Raw genomic sequence first — 22,516 nt, 5'->3', positions numbered from 1 at the left:
CACCAGCCGAACACGGCCCCCGAGCTGGTGTCGAGGCCACCGGGAGCACGGCACTCACCGCAAGAAGAAGCGCCAGATGGTCCAGGTGAGCACGAGCACAGAGCCGAGCGTCCAGCACTGGGAGATGTAGAAGGGCAGCGACAGCGTGAGCGTATGTGGGTCGTACTTCACCACGATGAGCAGCTCTGTGACCGTGATGGCCGCCACCAGCCAGGCCTGCTGGCCCAGCTTCTTGTGGAGCTTCCTGCGGGGGAGGGCACTCGGCTGAGGGCGCTGCGGCTGTGCCCCAGGGGCAGCGACGCCCAGTGTGCCCAGGCCCGCCCCCCCCGGCTCTCACGGGTCATCCATGAAGTCGTAGATCTCCCGCATGGCCACGCCGCCCACGTTCACAAAGAAGACCAGCCGCAGGAGGACCAGGTAGTGCTCGGGGGGCATCCACAGCACGAACTTCAGGTAGAACGTGTTCAGCTCTGCCAACAGAAACTGGGGGACAGAGGAGGGTGGGTGGCGAGCCGGGCTGCCCAGCAGGCGCGCACATGAGACTAGCCAGCCTTACCACCAGGATGATGCCGCACACGGCCAGCCAGCGGCGCAGGCTGGAGGCGGGCTTCCACTCGAAGCGGACCCAGCTGTAGGGCGTGAACTGGAAGGCGATTCTCTTCATCTTGCCCCTGGGAGCACAGGTGCCCGTCAGCCCGGGGCCCCTCTGCTCCACCCGGCAGCCGTGCCGGGGGCCCGTGATGGGCGGGACACCCCACTCCCCAGCGCCCTCCCGGGTCACCTAACGGGGGCAGCTCCTGGAGAGCCTCTGAAAAATGCTGGCAGGGGATGAGGAGGACCTGATTAGACAGGCTGGGGTCGGGCTGACATCCCTCCCCCCATGGACCAGGGCAGCTCGAGAGCCGTACTTGTAGGTCGGAATGTTCCAGAGGCCCTGCCACTTGTACGTCTTCAGAGACAGCCACTCAAGAGTCTTCATGCCGCAGTAGATGCCCAGCCCATTGCAAACGAGCACATCCATGATCCACTGGGGGCAGGAGCCAGGGAGGTGGTGGGCACCTGTGGTCCCCAGTCCCATCCTGCCCTCGACCCCCCAGGGCAGATGCTGGCACTTACGTGATCCCACCAGCACTCGCTGAAGTTGGGCAGCTGGTGCTCTAGGCTGTACTCGAGGAACTCGAACATCACACTCACGATCGTGCACATCCACCAGTCACGAATCATCAGGGTCTGCAGGCCGCGGCAGAGCGTCAGCCGCTCCAGGGCGACACCCCTGACCCCCTCAGGAGCGGGGCGAGGCACTAGTTGGAGGCCACGACACCAAGGACAAGTGCGGGTCGGGGCAGGACCCAGGGTGCCCAAGCAGTTGTGTCAACTCTCTGGACAGCTGCCTGGCCTGAGCCATGGCCCCCAGACCCTCGCCCACCACGGTCAACCACTCTGAACATCAGCCTGTGGCTGGGAAGTGGCTTCAGAGCACAAGGCAGACCTGAAAACGAGGGTGTCCTTCTGACGACGAGGTCACCTTACCTTCAGGTACCAGCCAAGAAAGTGCGCAGGCACAAAGCCGTCCAGCTTGTCCTATGGGGACAGGACACTGGCCTCGTGTGCGGCCCAAAGCCACTGGTCCCTCCTTCTCCATGAGCACCTGGGCCCGGTTCCTGCCTCTCTGAGCTGTGCTGACTGGATCCCAGGGACAAAGCTGGGATCCCGCACGCAGGCGGACAGCACGCCCTGACCACAGAGGAGAGCAGGTCTCCAGGCTGAGAGGCAGGGACCTGCCCCACAAGGGGGCTGCACGGACCCTTCGCCAAGTGGGCTAAGCTGAAGGGAGCCCTGGGTCAGGCAGGAGGGAGGTCAGCGCCTGGCAGGGCCCACGCCAACCCCACCCTGTCTGATCTGCAGAACGACCGGGGTTCCAGAAACATGCAGGACAGGTCAGCACCTGGGGAGCTGATTAAGCACGTGACTCCTGGCCCCACCCCGAGCACGGAGCTCCTAGGGCCCGCCTGTACCCAGACGTTGTGGAAGGGGTCACTCTCGTTGTCTGCGTCGTAGATGAGGCAGTTTCCCCCGTAGTCCCTCTCCGGCAGTGGGACTCCCAGCTTGGGGTCCACATACTTCAGAAACTGGCGGCCGTCCTGGACAGTCTGCAAGGCCAGCGCCCTGGTCAGTGAGGCCACATGCTGCTGGTGGCGACGGGAGAGCTCGGCTAAAGTCCCGAAAGCGTGCGTGTGGCCTGGGGTGTGTGGATGACGCCTCTGCCTAGTAGGGACAAACACCCTGCAGTGCAGGGACGGGCAGACGTGGTGGGGGTGGGGAGGCCCCGAGTCCAAGGAGATGCGCCACGCTCCCCACGTGGAGGCTGTGTGGGTGGGGACACAGGTGGGGTCACAGGTCACCGCTCTTGCTACTGCCCCTCTCCACAGGCCCTCCCAGAAGAAACACGACATCAGGTCAGCCTTCCCAGACACGGATACCAACAGCAGCAAACCGCCCTTTCTGGCCTTAGCGCTAAGGAGACTTCTGGGGTCGACAGACGGAAGGCTGCCTGCAGCAGACACAGCCTCACCCCTCCCTCGGGCCCCCTGTGGCCACCAGCCCACAGGGAGTGGCCCCGGGGGGCCTGCGGTCAGGACACCATCCCCTCACTCCTGCCCCAAGTACCAGACAAGGGACGAAGCAGGGCAGAGGATGAGGTCGGGTGACGGACGTCTTCTGGCCTCAGACCCGCATCACATCTGTGCCAGACAGACGCACTGCCTTGTCCTGCAACTCGACCTGTCCCCAGCTTGGGGTCTGTGGAAGTGACCCTCAGACCGTGACATCGGCCACAGGATCGGAGGCCGGGCACTGCTGTATCCAGAGAGCAGGAACCCAGACGTTCGGGCACAGCTGTGCCAGGTGCAGGCTGCAGACCCCGAGCAGGACGGTCCCGCGGCGCGAGCACCGCACCACGGAGGACACCTGGCTGACCCAGAAACGCAAACAAGGCCAGGAGAGGCGGCCACGGTAAGGGTCCCGACAAGCGCGGGTGCCGCCCAGGGTCTGGTGGCAGGAGCTCTCTCCTGGAGGGAGCCACTGGCCAGTCGTGCCGGGAAGCAGTGCGAGCAGACCTAACACGTGCTCGGGTGCCCGCGGGCCTGTCACCAGCAGCCCCGCTCAGGAAACGGCTCCCGCTCGAGGTCAAGGCCGCCCCGCCCAGCAGGAGATGGCCCACGACCCCCACGACCCCGATGACCCCGACGCCCTCCAAGGGCCCAGGAGGCACAAGCGAGCGCGCCCCCAGGGGGTTCCCACAGGGCAGGACTTGGTGGTGGAGGGAGAGCAGGTCGGCGCTCTGGGGGACACGAGCCACTGTTGTGTCCTAGACATGGGTTTACACATACAGCTGTCAACACTCAGAACCATACACCGCGCTAAGAGTGAATCTCACCACGTGGCGATAAACCACGAGAGACAGAACTGACGGGAGCTGTGAGCTTGTGAATAAGAAAGTACTTTGTAAACTGAAGGTCACCGTCTAGGTGCACGTGGGGTTGAGCAGAAGGAAAAGCTTTAGTAAAGAGACACCAGTGCCAGCAAGTGGGGAGCCACGGTTTACTACGGAGAACGTTCCGGCCTCCCTCCGGACCATCCTGCTGCACAAGGTGCACTCGGAGGGAGAAGCCCCGAGGACTAAACCCCAGGACCAGCTAGTGGGGGTGCCGCCCTCCCCAGGGGTGGGACCCTGCTGCTCAGGGGACAGGCAGGCGTCCCACCCGAGCAGACCGTCCCACTGGGCCCCGTCCCCGCTCGCCAGCGGGGGCCGTCTGGGCAGGGCCCACACGCGGCTCAGGGCAGAGACCCTGCTGAGACGCGGTGCCCGCAGCCTTCCCAAAGCGGACCCTTCTGGAGGGCCCCCCTCACAGCCTCGCTTCCTGCCAAAGCTCCCGAGGGGCTGGTGGGCAAAGCCCGCTCGGACACCCTTCGCTTACCGGGGCCGCGGCACCGCCCACACCCCCAGATTATCCAAGAAAACCCGCTCACCTGGAAGAGTATGAAGATGAGGAACAGCTCATAGACCACGCTGACGCAGAGCCAGAACCTCCAGTAAGCTACAGAGACACAGAACACGAGCGTCAGGGGCGCCAGCCCCGCCGCTGGCCGGCAGCACGCCTGCGCGAGGCCTCACTCGGAAGCGAGCTTGGGCTATGCCCATGCCTCCGGCCCCGATGCCTCCGGCCAGTGCTCCCAGCTTCCCCCCCCCCCCCCCCCCGGGGCCAGAAGCGGGGGCAGCCAGCGCCCTTGCGCGTGTGTACCGGTGAGACCTCTGACCTTTACCGCTGAGGAAACCTGCAGTGGGTTTCTGCCGGATGCCTTTTGGCGAGTTAAGAAAACCTATGAATCCCAGCATGCTAAGTTTTCACCACGAATGCGTAGGAGACTTCGTTTTCCTTCAGCGCTAACGCGGTGAGTTGCACTGACAACGGTCTCCAATGCCAAGCCGGAGGCTAGACCGACCCTGCTTCTGTCGAACCTTCAGGAGACTCCCATCTCCACCCGCACCGCGGGTCCCCGGAATACACACTTCACAGCTGCTGAGGGCGATCTTCAGTGTTCTCACCACAAAAAAGAAACTAATTCTGCGGGGGTGACGGGGGGCTGTCAATCACCTGGTCTACCTTAAACCCACACGTTGTTCTGGGCCAATGAAATCTTAATAAAGCAGAGAAAAAAACCACCTGTCCCCCAAATTCCTTTTATCGGCCACCTGGTTTTCATCCCTTGAAAGGGGAGGCTCAGATTTTCACCAGGGGAGGAAAGAGCAGCAGAGGAAGCATCTAAAACCATCGTCTGAGACAAATGACGGGGAGCACGTGGCTCTTGGCTTCGGCTCAGGTCGCGACCTCAGGGTCCATGAGACCAAGCCCCACAGGGGGCTCTGCGCCGGCAGCCTGGAGTCGGCTTGGGATTCTCTCCCTCTGCCCCGCCCCCCACTCACGTGCACGCCCTCTCAAAATAAATTAAAAAAACCACAAATGACAACTTTCACCTTCCAACAATCCTGACAATCCTGTTTAATACCGGCCTAAACTATCTACTTTCCCGTTGCTTGTGTCTGCTTAAAGAAACACCACCAGCTTAGTTTTAAAAACGATTTTCCTTGAATAACAACGGTGGTGCTTACAAATGTGGAAGAGACCTTGGCCCCGCTGGCCCTGGGGATCCCAGCCGCCGGCAGGGGGAGGGAGGGCAGCTGGTAAGGAGGCGCTTGTGTGGGGCTCCGGGGCCCAGCCAGCACCCTCGGGCTTGTGAAACCTCCGCTTGCAGCTCACGCAGGCAGGAAGCACAAAGCCCGAAGGACGCTTTGCTCAAGTGCCTCCGGGCGTGGGGTAAACAGTGGACGTGACAAACTAGCCTTGCTGCCGTGGAGTCTGGGAAAAGCCTGGAAAGTTCTCTGGTCAAGGCTGCAGCAGGATCTAAAAGGGCCTGCGGTAAAGCGACTCAGGGTGCTTCCCCGGAGCGCTCGCCCCACAGCCATGCGAGGGCACCTTCCTCACGGGCCCTGTGACACTGAGCTCGTCTGCTCCCCTCCCCCATCAGAGGGCCTCCAGCTGGCCATGCCCCACTGCCCATCCCCCTCCACCTGTAGAACCCCCAGGGCCCGCCCCGCCCCCAAACACGCAGCGGGTGCGCCCCTGGTTTCCCCGAGCACCCGCCCCACCTGCACACCCACTTTCTTCCTGCGCATCAAATCCAGCGGCCCCCGCAGCCCTCACAATATTCTGTTTACTCCAGCTTCCAGAGGGAGCCACGCATGAAAACAGAAATCGTGAAGAGAAGGGTGCCTTTTTCACGGGCCAGTTTCAACTGGAACTGTAGCCAATTCAAGTTTCCCAACAAAGCACCTTTTTTCTGGGCCAGAAAACCCTCCCCACCGTCCCCATGGCGTGCTGCCCAGGATTGAGGGGACCACTTCCCATGTGCTCTGACTTGACAAGTTTGAGGCGTCCTGCCCGCCACGAGGGAGCAGGTGCCCCAGAGCGGGCCTCTGCATTCGGTAAATCACAGACCGGCAGGGAAGCCGCTCACACCCAGCAACCAAACCGAAAGGCAGGCGCAGCAGAGCCCAGCACGCAACATGGGGGCGGGTGACCGGCACCCCAGATTGGACGGGATGCAGGGCCTCCCAGGAGCCCAGAGGCCAAGCAGCTGCCCACCGCTGTCCGATCCCAGGCTGGGCCCAGCGCCCACAAGCGACCTGCTCTGCCCCCCCCTCCGTCCGCTGACTCTCCAGAACTCTTCCCGGCCGATCCAACAGGCACCCGGACTTTTGTCATGACTTTTGGTGGGTTTTAAATTGTTCTCTCACTCTGGCTAGTTCAGACCCTTCTGAGGCCCAGAAGACTGAGCAGGTGGGGAGCCGCGGGGCCAGGCCGTGCAGCTGCGTGCACTCACCACTGCCCCTCCGGCAGGCACCAGGCGGTGTCAGCCAGTGTCAGCGTTCCAACCAGGCATCGAGGGGGGCAGAGTGGCCGGTGAGACCAGCCAGCGCAGGTTCCCCAGGCAGGTGCCCCCGTACCGCTCGGAGCACCCGGGGACTAGCTCACAGCCACAGCGCTCACCGACCCCTTCCCCAGGGCAGTCCGGTCGCCTCCAGCACGGCCTAAAATAGTCCCGCTCTTTAAGCTGCTGCTTCTCCTCCCAGGACTTTGTGCTACACGAATGATCGGACACAGGCAATGATACGACTGGTAAACAAACCGGAGTGCGTTCAGATGACCACCAAACGAGCAGCCATTAAATATCTAGTTGTCAAGTAAAAAATTAGTAAGGGGGTCTTTGTGTTTCCCTGAAGTGAGGAACTCTGATATAAAACCACACAGAGTAGGATCCCATGTTTAAATGCTACGTGTGTACCATGTGCAAAAACACACTAAACCTTAACAGTGGCTTCTTCCTGTGAGTGGCTTTTGTTTCTATTTTAAAATACTTTTTGTACTTTCCAAGTATTCTACAATGAATACACACCCCTATTAAGACAGAAAAGAAACAAAGGTTCTAAGATTACAAAGGTTACTAAGTTGTAACATTTCAGGAAACCAACCATGCCTTGCCCTTAGAGGCAGCCCCTCAATGAGGCTGGAGCCCTAGACACACTGGGGCTGGGGCAGGGCAGGGGGCAGGACCAGAGGTGGGGGGCAGGGGCAGGGCTAGGGAAGAGGACCAGCAGTGGGGGGGGCAGGGGCAGGGCTAGGGGGCAGGGCCAGCAGGGGGGGGGCGGGGCAGGGGGGCAGGACTAGGGGGCAGCTCGAGCATTGCTCTGCAGCTCCGAGGCCCAGGGGGTTGTTGGAACTCCCTCAACTTGGGGGTTGGGGGTTAGAGACAGGAGAACTCATTGCAGATGGCACCCAGTGAGCAGGCCAATGGCAGGGCCACCAGCTGAAGCCCATGCCGACCCCGCTGGCCAGTCCTAGGGCACCAAGGTCTGTAGAAGCGGCCCCCTGAGACACAGTGGGTGGAAGGCGCACAGGGGGTAAGGACAGCTGCGGGACAAGGTGAGGAGCGGAGAGACGGGAGAAGGGGCTGCAGGAAACCCAGCCCTCGCCCTCAGCTGTGACAGTGCGCCCTGGCTGGCGGGAGGGGCTGGGAAGAGGAGGACAGGACATTCACACCCAGCAGCACAGACACGGAGCGACTGCTCGGGACAGAACCGTCACATGGGCACACACGGAAAGAGAAAGGGCGAGTTACCTGGATGAGGTCTGGAAAATGGCCCGTCTTTAGCTTGTGTGACTCCAAAACATAAGAAAACCAAAATACTGGCCACAATACCTCTGCAAACAAAGAACAAACAGCCCCTCAGTGTGTGTCTCCCAGGCGGGAGGTTGGGGGTAGGAGGGACCCCAGGATGCCCTCTGCAGCGACAGCCCCTGTCCCCAGGGAGGGGAGGCCGGGCCTCGCGGGGGGGGGGGGGGGGGGGGGGGGGCGCCCAGGCCAACTGCCAGAGGCAGACCCGCCCTTGGGACGAGACCCTTGGTGGAGGCTGTGCGTCGTCTAGGTGGCAAAGTGGTGCCCACTAGTGTGTGTGCTTCCCATTGAAAGAGCCCCTGAAATTCCACACGTGACCACCCAGGGCACCGAGGGCCCGCCGAAGACAGAAGGATGCCAGGGTCGGAAGGCTCTCTGCTCCCGCAAGGCAAGGGCAGCACCCCCCACGCAGTCCCCACGGGGCTAATTCACAACAGGACCAAGCGGACGTGCTGCAACCACACGTGCACAGACACACAGACACGTGCCTGCACGGGGAGGGGGGGGGGACAGGAGCAAGGAGGACACGCAGACAGCGGTGCTCACGCTCCGTTCACATGGCCACCGCCCGCCCAGCGCAGGGTCTGAGGGGGGCAGTGCCGCCTGCCCTCCCCACTGCCGGCAGGGACGCACATCGCAGTTTGCAGCTGGGCTGCTGCCCTCCAACACGCACGATGCGACACCACACGGGAGGCCGGAGGCGTCAGCCTGGAAGCACCTGCCCCCCCCCCCCCCACCTGCTAAGAGCGCCCAGGGTCCAGGGCAGGCACCCATGAGGCCGGGCCCCACAGGACACCGCCTGCCAGCCCCTCCGCTCCTGCCCGCCCCCGTGTGGCCAGGGTGTGTTCCGATCGCACCGGGCAGCATGCTGCTGTGGGTGTGCAGAGTGGTCCTGTCCCGAGTAGGACAGGCTCCCTGCTCCTGCCGGCCTCCGGACCACAGTAAGTGTGGAGGGACAGACGGACACTGGCCACTGCGCTCAGCAGGGCGGGACCCACATCCCCATCACAGGGGCTGACACAGAGGGCCCGTGAGGTGCCCACTGCTCAGGGCAGGGTGTGGGGAGGCGGGAAGTCTGCAAGGGGCTGCCTGGAGGGGCACACAGACCCCCACTAGGCAGCACTCCCAGTGTGACACCCTCCACCCCCAGGAGAGGCCCCTCCTGGCACGACCGAGAGATAGCTTTGGAGCCACAGGTGACTCCCAGAGAAGTCACCACCAGAACAGAACGAGGGAGGTGAAGTCTCAGGGCGCCTGTGCCCCACCTGCCCTCACCAGGTCAGACTCTCAATTCCAACCTCGGTTGTACATCTTAAGGCAGTGTTTAGGGTCACTTGGCAAGATCCGTGAGTCAGGTGAAGGATGTACAGTATCCCCCCCACTCCCTGCACCCAGGTCTGCGTTAACACCCGACGTGAGGATGGGGCGTCTGTCACAATTTACGAATCCACACCGGTACATTAACCACAGTCCACTGTTTTCAGACTTTCTCACTTTTCATCCAAAGTCCCTTTCCTGGCCCAGGACCCCACCAGGACCCCCGTGACATTCGGGGTCAAAACCCCCCTGGGCTGTGACAGTGCCTCAGGCGTTGTTTTGGATGGCCTGCAGTTTGAAGACCGGTCAGGTGCTCTGGAGGACGACCCTTAGCGAATGCCATCTGCCGCTTTCTGTGATTTCGATCTTGTTTTTGGGAGTAAGATCACATCACACCGACATGATCTCTGACGTCCCCTGGCTGGGACACACCTGTCAGGTGCCCTCCCTGCTCTGCTCTTGGGGGGAGGGGTCCCTCTACACAGCCTGCACGCAAGGGCTGGGGAGCACCTATGTTTATCTGGAATTTATCTACACGGGCTACTTGTCTCTTCTCCCTCACTTCTTTATCATTTATATTGGCACGGACTCACGGATATGCATTTTATACCTTGGATTATAATGTGGTAATAATTTATAGATTTTTTTTTTTTTTTTGCTCAAATTGTATCCATTTACCTACTTTGACCATTGGGAGCCCTTTCGATGGTCTCCTGTATCAGAGCTTTAACATAACCCCATCTGTTGTGCTTTTTTCTGAGCACTTTCTTTCTGGCGCTAGACGACCCTCCCAGACCTTCCTGGCATCTCCTGCCCCAGGCCTGGGTTCAGCCATTTCTCTGGGAGCCCCTTCCCAGAGCCCAGCCATTTCTCTGGGCTCCTTCCCTGGAGGATGGTCTTGGGAGCCACGTTCTGGGGGGTGACGTGCTCCTTGCCACTCGGGCATTATAGCTTCTGGGCCTCTCGGCCGATAGTCAGAGCTGTGCGTACAAACCGTGCAAACACACAAATGAGAAATGTTTCTCTGCGCAGCCAGCTGTACCTACGTTAAGCTAAACACGAGTTCTTACTACGTCTCCAACCACCACCCGTTACCCCAGGGCCCGTCCTCCCCTCGATCCCCTGTAACCTCCCACTCAGCGGTGAGACCGCACGGGGCTCCCACCGGCCGCCGGCCACGTACTCGGTTGTTCCACTCCAGGACGCGGGCCGCAGGATCAGAACCGGTCACCTGACCCCGCCGGGAACGACTTCAGTCAACTGGAGCCCGGCGCTCGCGGGCGGGTGCCCTGCCTTGAGTCTTACGGACTCCCGCCCCTTCAGCGAGGGGGTTTCACGCGTTTGTAACACCCCGAGAGTCTGGCCACAGTCTGCATCCCTTCCTGGGTCCCCGACGTCCGAAATTATCTTTCCTTCACTTGTGAACATTAGGTTTACTCTGTGTTGTTGAGTCCTGTGGACACTGACCAACGCACAGTCACAGGTCTACCATCATAGTTATCGTACAGAACACTCAAAACACTCCCCACACTCCCCAGCGCTCTACCACTGGCTCCCCCACTGCCCTAGAAACCAGTGACCTTACCACCACTGCACCTTTACCAGAGTCACACGGTTGCAGTGTGCGTGGCCTTTCCACATAGCTTCTTTCACTTAAGACGCGTCTGAGTTTCACCTACGTCTCTGCAGTGTTAAAAAAGGAGACAGCAGGCCCAAAACAAAGTCACTTGGGCTGAGCCCCATGTCAGCAAAGCACGACTCAATCCCCACCCAAACAAAGTGTAGTATCGGTCCCAGGAGCGCAACCTTTAACCGGCCCACATGGGACTAGCTGGCCCGCAGCCCCCTTCTGCCCCCTCAGGAGGGTGACCCTGCCCCAAACCATGTGGTCTCTGTTAATGACTTCCTTCACCGCCACCCTTCTGTCTTTAAAAAGCCTGGCAGAGTCCCTTCTACTGCTGGATGGGACACCGCCCATCCATCAATCACTGAACAAAGCCAACTTGATCTTTAAATTTACTTCAATTTTTGTTATCTGACAATGGCTTCATACCTCATTTCATTTTGCTGCTTAATAACATTTCATCGTCTGGATGTACCTGTTTCTGTTTATCCGTTTACCTACTGGAGGGCACGCTGGCCACTTCCACATTTGGACAATTAGAATAAAGCTGGTACAACATCCACGTGCAGGTTTTTGTGTAGACACGAGTTTTCACTTTAATTTCGATAAACACCTACAAGTCCAATTACCGGATTCCATGGTTAGAATAACTTTAGTTCTACAAGAGACTGTCAAACTTCTGGTGTCATCTTTGAAAACCCAAGATCGCCAGATTTTCTACTGTCTTTTCAGGAAGTTGTACAGCTTCGTATTTTACACTTTGGTCTATAAACCTTCTCAATGAATTATCGTGAGAAGTGAAGAGCCCGTATCCAGTCTCCTTTCTCGCAGGGAACTCTCCGCTGTTCCGGGACCGTCTGTTGAGAAGGCTCTCCCCTGATGCCTTTGCTCCTGTGCAGCGACGAGGCGACTGCATTGACGTGGGCACGTACCTGCACCCCCCAGTCCGTCCCAGCCGAACGCTCTGCCGACACCACACTGGCCTCGTCACTGCAGCCTCATAGCGAGGCCAGCTGGTGTCGTTCCTCCAGCTTTGTTCCTCCTCAGTGTTCGGAGTACGTTGTATGTCCTGTGTGTTCTAATACGCAAAGTACGTTCACATTTTACATGTAATAACTTACGTATCTCTGTGTATACACTGTGTACATGCATGCCATCGTCCCAAATGTCGCCGATGGGTAAATGGTGACGATAGGGTGAAGCCCATCCACACAGCATACACCCCCAGCAATCCTGCCCCACCGATGGACACCGCAACGCGGACGTCACGAGACCATCATGCCCAGCGGAAGAAGCCAGACACAGTGTGCAGGGTGGGTGACTCCGTGTACACGAAACGGTACAGGAGACAAGAGAAACCTGTGGGGACAGACGGCCCGTGCGGAGGGCTGCATCTCCACAGGTGTGTGCATCTGTGGAAACTCACTGAGCCGTGCTCTGGTTAGACACATGTTGCATTAAATTACTGGTCGATAAACTTGACTTCAAGAGAAAAACAAAACCTACTCCCCCAAAGTAACAGGACTTGTTAGACCCATAAAAAGAACAATACACACAAGCTGAAATGGAGAGCTTACAGAACACAAGCCAACTTCCTACTTTTTTAACGACGTACTCATTGGGTTTTTTTTAACAGCATAATTTTTAGAAGCTCTTCCTTTACACAAGACATAAGCCTGAGCGCATCGAAAGCTCTGATGTGCTACCAAAGGGCGGGCCTGGGGCTGGGGCTGGGGGGCTGCCCGGAAGTGCCAGCCTCAGCCAGGCAGGCGTGCTGAGCTGGAGGCAGGCTGTGTGCCCACGCGTCCACACACCCAGGAGATCCTGGGAAGCAGCAGCAGAGCCACGAGTGGCGCGAGAATGGGGCCGAAGCAAGGCCTCCAGGGACGAGCCAGGAGTAGGTTCCAGGCACCACGTGCAGAATTACGGGGCCAGGAAGGTGGCTCTTCTCTGTCCCAGGAAGGACAGAGACTGTGAGCTACGAAGACCTCCAGTGTCCCCAGGACACATAACTTCAGAGCAGCAAAGTGTCCAGGAGCCCTCACATCCCCACCCCCCTCAAGGCCTCTCCTTCAGTGACCGTGCACAGGGGCTGCTGGGCGAGGGCCCAGGCACCTGCTGCTCACTGTCCCAGCCACTCGCGTGCAGGGGCGGCTCAGGATAGGAGCCGGTACGGGGCCAAGAGGTGGGACGTGCCCCTGGGTCTAGGCTGGAGGGGCTCCCTGGCAGGTGTCCGATGAGTCAGAACCCAGGCCTTGCCCTTGGAGGGCACTCCGAGGGTGCCCTGCATGGGCCCACTGTGGCTGGGGTTGTGCCCTACCTGTGACAACTCTTGCCTGGTGTCATTGGAACTGCTCACTTCTGGCCTGACCCCACAGCCAAGGGGGGACACCTCTTGAATGTGACCAAGTCCCGCTTTCTTTCTGGTCTCTGCCCATCTGGGCCCAGCAGACACCTGGCACTAACAGACAAAAGCACAGAGAAGGCCACCTTCTACTTGGAAATGCCCGCTGAGCACACTCGGGCTCCCACCACAGCCTCCCTGTCTCCTACAACCACAGGTTCAGTGTCCCTGATGAGGGACCCGCCACAGTGAGGGCAACCTGGGGCCCCCCAGAAGGGCCAAGCTCCCTGTACTTCTGGACCCCATCACCCACACATGCTGCACCGAGCAGCCCCCCTGCACCAGTGGGACACCAAGTAATGGGCAGTGCCGTGTGCAGACGTGCTGGGCCCCAGGCTGACACCCAGGGCTCAGAAAACAAGAGACAGACCCGGCAAAGCCACCCGGGGGACAGCGTGAGAGATGCAGGAAGGCGGCCCACAGGGCGTGCAACCAGGAGCCAGGGACACGGCGCAGGGGCAGAGCCCCCACCCTCTGGCTGTGGCCTGGGAGACAAACTGGGGGCTCTGAAGCGCGTGCACTCATGGGCAGCCGCACACAGCTGAGAGAGCACCCGGCGTCCTCACGGGCTACTGATGCCTGAGAGCAAAGAACGGTGCTTAGGACGCACTTCTGGGCCGGCGCTAACACCCCTACTTTACAAGCCTGGCCCCACCAACCAAATCTGACCTCCGGTCCTCCGGCGCTGCCCTCTGCCTCTGTCCCTGCCCTGGTGCCCGTCACACCAGGGCAAGTGGGTCAGAGTTGCAACAGGGGCTTCCCGAGCCTGGGGGAGTCCATCCAGTGCAGAAACCTCACGGGAATCTGCTCTAAAGCCAGCCAATCTTCCTCACACACTTCTGAGAGTGGCCTCAGAATCCGTGGGATTCCAGCAAGGGACACAACCGGCCAGCGAGTCTGGAAATAATACCGCAAAGGCAGCACCCGCTTCCTGACCCGCACAACGGCATCATGCCCGAGAAGCCCACTTAAAATTTTCCAAAAGCAGCAGTATCAGAGCTCAGCGCAGCAGGAGCACACGCAAATCTGTACACTCTCAGACGCCCAAACTCACAGGCTCTGTGGTCCCGTGATTTATAATAAGAAACACTTGGCCTCCACCCCCGCCCCGCCCCACCCCTGGCACAGAGCCCCTAAAACCGCAGGGATTTCTGAAGGGCTAAAGGTTTCTTGTGTTATGTTACTGAGGCGAGTCTCAGACCCTCACCTGAGGGTGAGGACTGGCCGTCAGGAGAACCAGCCGCGGGACTGGAGGGCTGGAACTCTCTGTCCCACCCCCTGACCTCCGGGGATGGGAGAGGCGCTGAAGGCTGAGTCAAATCACCAAAGGCAACGGGACAGTCACTCATCCTCCACAAGACCCAGGGCACCAAGTTTTGAGAACTTCTGGGTTGGTGAACAGGTGTAGGTCAGGGGAGAGTGGCGTGCCTGGAGCGGGCTCAGACGCCCCAAGCCCTCAGACCTCGCCCCGGGCACCTCTCACCCCTGGCTGTCCCCCACTTACTTCCTTTTTAATCAACCGGTGATCTAGCAACACGCTTCCCCGAGTTCTGTGAGCCGCTCTAGCAACTTAATAGTACCAAGAAGGGGGTCACAGAAACCTCTGATTTGCAGCCATTTGGTCAGAAGCACCGGTGACAACTGGGGCATGTGGCTGGCACCTGCAGGGGTGATGGGGGGTGATCTTGCAGGACTGAGCCGAACCGTAGGACACTCGGGCAGGGTCCAGGGCACTGCTGGTGGGATGTGTAGGGAAACCATCCCTCCCGCCAGAACTAGTGACCAGGACCCCTCTTGGGCTCCACCCCTGGAGGCGCTGAGGCACATTCTGGTCTGTTACTCGCGCGAATCCCTCACTGGCTGCAGGTCCACGAGGGGCAGCACCCTCAGGAGTCCTGAGACAGGTGGAGGAGGGGTAAACACAGCACAGAGCTCCAGGAGGCAGCCTGGGAGAGACGCTTCGGGCACACGCGGCGGGGACACCGGGAGCCCGGCCAGCCCGCGAGTGCATACTGGCCCCGCGAGCCACAGGCCAGCCCGCGGAGAGCAGGGACCCCCCCACCCAAGCACGCCAGGTGCCTGCACCCGCCAGGCCGGGGGCCGTGTTACCTCTTGGTGTTATAGGCCGTGTCCCGAGGCGTCTCCTCCAGCAGAGTCACGTAGCCGAGCACACAGGTGAGGATGAAGAGCACCGTCAGGGTGTGGGCGCGCCTGAAACCCAAACACACGGCTGGCGTCAGAGCCCGGAGCGCTACCGCACCTGGGACGCGCGGGCACAGCCGCAGCTCGGAAACCCCGGCTGGGAGCCGGCGGCCGGGCGGGAAGAGCGGTGGCGCGGTGGGCGCCGCGGGCTGTGGCTCAGAGGAGGCTGCGGCCCCGCGGGGTCCGGGGTGGAGGCGGCGGGCAGCAGGTAAACGCGGCGGTTTCCACTGAGCAAGATACGACCAGCCTCGCAATTCGTGAAGCGACCACATCCGGGAGCTCCGGAAGGACAGCCCAAGAACACGGAGAAAGGGACCCCCGGACCCAAAGCGAGACGGTGCGTGTCCGCCGCGGAGAGACACGGGCTCCGGCCCCGTCCGTGAGCCAGCGGACGGCCTCCCCGGGAAACAGGGCCCGCACCGGGCAGGCACCCGGACTGCGGGGCGAGCGGCTGACGCCGAGACTCCAGGCACTACCCTGGCTCTCCACATCTGACACCTGCGAGTCCTTGGGGAGGACGCGACCCCTCCGCGCCTCGTGTCCTCATCCCTGAGTGAGGATGCTTCCACATCCAGCACAAACGTCTTTCAGGAATGAACTGAACACTCTCTGGGCAGGAAAGAGGAGACAGTAAGGAGAGAAGCAGGGCTGCTCCAAGAGTGCTGCCGGAGGCAGAGAGAAACCAGGCTGCCGCGAACGGAAGAAGGGCAAGAGAAACGGCGAAACAGACTGTTCTCCGCCCCAGCTCTTCAAAACGTGTCCGCCCACGGCAAGCGGCCACCGTACCACCGTGATGGGGCCGCCGCGGCCGAAGGAGACGCTGCACGGATCAACATGGACTCCATGTGGCAGATGTGGTCTCCCGGACGCGGAGACCGGGAAGCGGAGAAGGCTCACTGCATCCCTGCGGCAACAGCGGAGACGTAACCCACCCGAGGCGCGGAGGGGACGGGGACGGAAGCAGAGACCGGAAACCGGCAGACCCCACTGCAGACTCATCACTAACTGACCGGACATCCCTAAAACACCTGGATGATGGAGGCTGTGCCACACACAATACCGCTCGGCTGTGGGGGCCTCAGGCACGCCGAGAGGCCCGTCTCCGGGACGCACGCACCACACGACCCCACTTACGTGGCCTTCTCCAAGGCCAAGCTACGAGGACAGAGACCGGGCCAGAGGCCGGAGTGAGGTCCTGTTCTGTGCCTGGCCCGTGACGGCGGTTCCAGGAAGCTACGCGCACCAAAGCTACAAACAGATTCACTGTACAGCGACTTACAACAAAACGTTACGAATCGACCATTGCTGGTGCAAGGTCAGGATCCAGGGAAGCATGCCGGGAGAGCCGGAGCGGTCTACAGGGCACGGGGCAGAACGCCCGTCCCGTGTACCTTCGAGAAGACACCACCCAGAGACCAGCACAGGTAAGGAGCACAGAGCAAGAACCCACTGGGCCCAATTCCTGTCCCAGGAGTTCTCAACGGGTTTCTCCAAAGGGTGCATGTTTCCGAAGTGGCAAGTTGTTTCCCCACCAGTGACAGGTCGGACCAAGGGGCTCCAGGCCTCCAGAACTGGGAGAAGTGCCCACAGCAGGCAGACCAACAGTGTGCAGGGTTCATGGGAGCACCTGCTGGGAGCCATCTGCCTCGGAAAGGGACGGGACTGTCCCAGGGGCCTGGCCATGGGCCTGCGCGGCCACCTGGCCCAGAGGGTTCCCAGCAAGGCAAGTGTCTATGAGAAAAGGGATGGGAAGGAGCCCCAGCCTCAGGGAGGAAGGAGAGTAAACTAGATTAACAGCCCACCAACTGGCATCAGACTTGCAGAAGGAAAAACAAGCTAGTCAGTTTGAGGAGAGACGACCACATGGTCTGGAAGAGACCCGAGGGGCAAAGGGAACACCTCGTTGATCCGCTGTGGCCCAGGACCCGTCCACGTGGCTTCAGGGACATCAGGACGCCAAGGTGCTGTGCAGGGGCCCGCTGGGCACCCCCCCCCCCCCCAACTTCACACACAGGCACCGGGTCCTGCCAGGATCTAAGAAACACACAGCACGAGAGGCACCCTGCAGGTGCCCCACCGAAACCGCATCTCTGGAGCACAGAAGCTTTTGTCCCAGGACTTAAAAAATGACTTCAACCCTCTGGCTTCTTTCGTATTAATTTCCACAAACACGATAATCTTCCTATCGTTTCTCTGGGCTAAGACACATTCCCTGAGGAGCCCCAGACAGCTCCAGTCACAGATCTTTCCATCCTCCGAAAAAACACAAGGATTATCTGAAAATGAAAAACAACTTCTTGTCCTTTGAAATAAATGTTCCCACTGTCACTCGGTCAGTGGAAACAGGAATAAGGAATAAGTAGGCCTCCCTCTGTCCCATCCGAGGCAGGAAGGAGCACAAAGTCCAGGACCCAGAGGTAGAGCACAGGGCACCAAAGTCTCGCAGAACAACAGACTTCAGAACTGCTAAGGTCAAGTGCTACTAGAAAGTAAAATTTTCATTACTAAATTATGATGAAATGCATCTTTACGAAGGCTCCCTCCTTCTGTACAGCAAGGGGACCTGAGCAGACGCTTTCCCAAAGACACAATGGCCAACAGACACGTGGAAAGGTGCTCGACGGCACTCATTATCGGGGAAATGCAAATCAAAACCAGTGAGCTGTCACCTGACACCTGTCAGAATGACTAGCGTCAAAAAGACAAACCACCAGTGTCGGAGAGGATGAGGAGAAGGGGACCCCACGCGCTGTCGGTGGCGCGAACTGGTGCAGCCTCTGCAAACAGTATGGAGGTTCCTCGAGGGACGAGAATAAAGTTGCCGTAAGACTCAGCCATCCCACCACTGGGGACTGGAGGGAACAAGACGCCAAGTTGGAAAGACACACGCTCCCCTAGGGAACTGCTGCGTTACTCAAACAGCCCAAGTGCCCACAGACCGGACTGGACTGGACGGAAAGGAATGTTACCCGGCCACACCCAGGAATGAAATCTTGCCATCGGCAACACAGGTGGCCCTCGAGGGCATCGTGCTGAGATCAGTCGGAGAAAGACAAACACCACGTGATCTCTCCTACGCGTGGAATCTAGACACAAAACCCAAACTCACAGATAGATACAGAGGCACTCTGGATGAAGGCACAAACGTAGGTGCAGACTACCTGCTGTCAGGAAGACGAAGTGGGGTTTGCATGGTCAGGACTCGATCCCTGACACAGCAGCCACTACGGGCAGCCGGCAGCGGTAAAGGGAAATGCCAGGTCGGCGCCCAGGACACAGAATGCCGAGAATTCTTTCAGACCACCGCTCAATCCACGGCCTGCGCTTTCCTCCCATTTTTCCCTGTGAAGTCTACGTTTCCTGCTCTGACAGTTTTCCCTGCAGAGGCAATGGGACCCAGTGGGAAAACACGGATTTTGGTCATCAGCTTTGCCACTCAGTAGACTTGCGGTCTTGAGCAGCTTTCTTCGTCTTTCAGAGCACCATTTCCACGTGTGGAACGCTCGGGGAGACCTCCTGTCCCTCCCAGACGCCCCCTGTCCCCCCTCCCTGGTGCTGGGAAGACCAGCACATCCTCTGGGTCAGTGGCTAATAGAGAACTCAGGGAGCTCTGAGCGGCCGTAAATCCCGTGACTCTCCAGTCACTCAGCAAGGGCGAGGGCGTGAGGACAGCTGGCTCCCTGCCACGATGAGTGGAAAATACCCAGCCGTCAGTCCCTCTCTCGAGATGACCACGCTCATTATGCCAAGTGGGCAGGAAGGCAGGCCCGCCAAACCAATTAGAGAAAACACGAAGGTGTGGCTGGCACACTGAGAGCACAAGGCAGCCTCGGCCAGGAAAGGCCAAGACCAGAGGGCCTGCCCCAGGTGTGCCAGAAGTGCCTGCGGCCATGACACTGACCCTCCCCGGCTGCTGATCAACATGACCAAAGAGGAATCCGCTGCAGAGTCAAGCTTTCCAGATCCGGGCAGAGCTGGCAAACCCCTACCCCACAATGACTGAGAAAGGCATTTTCCAGAACCCGGGGCACCGAGATCACCCCTGCGCACTCTTGCTGCTACTATCGGACACTGTGGACAAGAGTCCTGGGGTCGCCGAGAGTGCTCACCCAAGGCCCAGTGTTACAAGACACAAGCACACGGCAAGCACTCCCACAACGTCACAACCGTCCCTCCCCTCCCTGCTTTAGGAGCTGGTTAGGAAGTGTGCCAATCCGGTGGCAATTCACCCACCTTCCATCCACAGGTGGCAGCGTTCAGTAGCACCTCTCCAGGACATCAAGTCTCCAAGTGGCTCCCAGAGAATCTTTAGAAAACGAGGGCTGACACATCTTTGTGCCGTTCCTCTGAGTCTGCGGTCCTGCTTCCCCCTGGATGTTCTGCACCAGAGGACCACCACAACCAGTAGAAGACTTGGTGTCCTTGCCACCACAGACCCCGGCAGTCCTCACGCCCGCCCCCTTGGGCCTTGTTTCCGGGAGGCCAGCCTCAAGCTCCAAGGCGCAGGCAAACCCTGAACCGAATTACACAGCCCCTGGCCGACAAGGGATAACAAAGACACTCCACAGAGTCCTCCTGCGTGGCCGTGCACAACCACCATCACTGGGCATCTTTGGGGAAAACCCTAAAAGTAAGGTTTCGAATCCTGCAAAAGTTCCTTTGAGTAATTCTGGAACAAAAAAATCATTTCCACAAATATTAACTTTTAGTCTTTACAGGAGGTTTTGTACCATTCGTTATTAAAACTCTCTCAAACACAAAAGTTTTCAAAACCGTAACACATCAAGTCAGTGAGGAGAGACTAAAAAGGTGGCGAGTGGCTAAGCTCTACAGGCAAGAATGAGTAATTCTCACCAAGCAGGCATCTGGTTACCTGCCAGGAGAAACGAGAAGTTCCTTCCCCTGTACAGGTGATGGGGGGCTTGGGACGCAGCAAGGGCCTGCACGGACCACAAAGCACAGCACCCCTCACACCCGCGGTGGGGAGGCAGGAGCCCTCCACCCAGGAGATCCACGAGGCAGGCCCCTGAAGCTAGCCAGCCCTGTCACACTTCCTCCTGGAAAGCCTTCCAGGCCCCCAGCAGCCCTCCTCATAGGTAAACTCGGCTATAGCAGGCACCTGTGTGTCCAGTACCCGACTGACCAAGCACCTTTGTACACAGGACCCGAGGGCTGTGGTGGGCGTCTGCCTTTCACTGCACGAGGTGAGGCGTGTGCTCCCCGGTTCCTGCTGATGCATCCCCTTCAGCCAGTATATCTCGTGATTCTGAGGCCCCAGGCTTACGCCAAAGTCTAAGCTTCCTGTTTGGTTCTCTGCTGCAGTCCCTAGAACAGCAACGGGCACCCAGTTGGGGCCCCCAAATATGTGCACGAGCAGGAAACAAGGACAGCCGCCGTGTCCTAGGATGAAGCCCTCCCTCCTGCAGCCCGAAGGGGCGTGCTCACAGACACAGCTGGTGGAGAGGCCTGGCCTGCATGCCGCAGGCCCAGCAGGTCCAAGGGTGCTCCGGTCTCTAGCTCAGGGGCCACAACGCCCTGGATGAGGCATGCCATCCCTGTCTCGCTCCCACGGGCTCCGAGGCCACCTGAATGCACCGTGTCCCCAAAGCAAGGCTGAAAGCCAACCCTGCACGGCAGCGGCCAGCACCCACAGGGAAGACACCAACGTCGTCCAGATGCAGGGCTGCAGCCCTATCAACACCCACCACCACCCTGTACCTCTCCCGAATCCGAAAAAAACCACGACACCCATTCGGCCCCACGCGCGCCTCCTCTTCGGTTTCTGTCCCTGCTGCGGCACCCTCCCCTGAAACGTCCAATTACTCCCGTCAGGCTCTCCGCATTCCCCGATCAGACCTTCCGTGACAATCCCACAGTCCGGTTCTCTGAAAAGCTGCCTCCACGTGGCATTCCCGTTGCAGCTGGAGGCCACATCTACCTCCCTCTGTCCCCCAGGGCCTACCGCAGGCCTCAAATGCAGGCACTGTATTCTTGACAGGAACTCAGCATCCAGCAAAGAAAACCAAACCCCAGCCCTCAAGAAGCATGCTGTCTAGTACACGGGGTTTCTCTCTCTTACAGAGCAGCAAGGAGGCTGGGGAAGGTGAAGGGCTAGTCCAAGGTCACAGAGCCATGTGGCGTAGGAGCCACGCCTGGGACCTCACATACAGAAGTGCCCAATTCAGCATAAAGCAAGAGCGTGAACTCTTCCAACACAGGCTCGGGGCGGGGGGAGCGGTCAGGAAGGCTCCCGGGGGCCTCTCCCTCCCCAACACCCGTTGAGGCAGACTGCGAGCAGCCTGACCCCGGGGCCTGGCTTGCAGACAGCGGTACGGGGGTCGAAGAGCAGGCTCCGCGAGAAGCCCCTGAAAAGAGACAGAACCCTTATTTGACAAACAGCCGCTCAACTCCTGGCACGTGGGAAGGTGCTCGCGCTAACGTTACTGCTACGCGCTGGGGGGAGAAGCCGATTCCGCACGACGCAGGCGCTGCGAAGAAACAAGAATGACAGCGGGCACAGGTGGATTTGGGACAGGAAAAGCCTCTCCGACATGACTCTGGAGCCTACTCCTCCCGGGATATGGGGCAGGGGTCACAGGTGCCGGGCGGGACCGCCGCGAGGGACCAGCCGCGGCCGGGCGGGTCTCGCAGGCGCCCCTCCATCCCAGCACGACGTGCCCATCACCCTCGCGCCCCCCGGGGCCCCCCCGCCGACCGCCGCCCCTCACCAGAAAAAGGTGTTGGTGCCGTCGTCGTAGACCTCGGACTCCGTGCTGCGGCGGCCCGCGCCCGGCCCGCTCGCTCGGCCTGCGGTCGCGCCGTCGGGCGGCTCCTCCAGCGAGGCCTTGCCCGCCGGCACAGGGGACCCCTGCCGCGGTCCCCCCGCGCCTCTGCGCTCACCCCTCCGCATGGCGCCAGCCCAGCCGCTCCGCCCCGCGCCTTGACCCCACGCACAGCGGGTCACCGCGAGGGCGCGCTGCGCACGGCGCGAGGAGCGCCGGGAAGGGGTCGCGGCGCTCCCACGGCGGGGTCTTGGGAGAGCAGGGGTTGGGGGCGGCTAGGAAAGGGTGGGCGGTGCGTTGTGGGACTTGTAGTCCCTGCGGCCGGGCCGCGGGGCACGCTGGGTCTCGTAGTCTCCGACGCCGCGGGTCAGAAGCAGTGCTTGCTGGGAAGGA

At 60.1% G+C, this 22,516-nt stretch overlaps 1 protein-coding gene across 1 annotated transcript in view; it reads right to left on the bottom strand.

Moving 5' to 3' along the window:
- Window positions 1-22,516, bottom strand: part of LOC125918010 (phosphatidylserine synthase 2) — a 23,722-nt gene extending 1,206 nt beyond the window's left edge. Inside the window, exons 1-11 of the mRNA XM_049624068.1 lie at window positions 22,070-22,516; window positions 15,249-15,350; window positions 7,738-7,820; window positions 4,030-4,097; window positions 2,016-2,150; window positions 1,531-1,581; window positions 1,117-1,230; window positions 909-1,027; window positions 557-671; window positions 338-483; window positions 59-244 (exon numbers count right to left, since the gene is read on the bottom strand). Coding sequence (XP_049480025.1) covers window positions 59-244; window positions 338-483; window positions 557-671; window positions 909-1,027; window positions 1,117-1,230; window positions 1,531-1,581; window positions 2,016-2,150; window positions 4,030-4,097; window positions 7,738-7,820; window positions 15,249-15,350; window positions 22,070-22,251 — 1,301 coding nt within the window. The 5' untranslated portion in view covers window positions 22,252-22,516. The remainder of the gene's footprint in view (window positions 1-58; window positions 245-337; window positions 484-556; window positions 672-908; window positions 1,028-1,116; window positions 1,231-1,530; window positions 1,582-2,015; window positions 2,151-4,029; window positions 4,098-7,737; window positions 7,821-15,248; window positions 15,351-22,069) is intronic.

Source organism: Panthera uncia, unplaced genomic scaffold (assembly GCF_023721935.1).
Source record: "Panthera uncia isolate 11264 unplaced genomic scaffold, Puncia_PCG_1.0 HiC_scaffold_366, whole genome shotgun sequence".
Lineage (NCBI taxonomy): Eukaryota > Metazoa > Chordata > Mammalia > Carnivora > Felidae > Panthera > Panthera uncia.
This window is presented reverse-complemented; position numbering and strand designations above follow the sequence as displayed.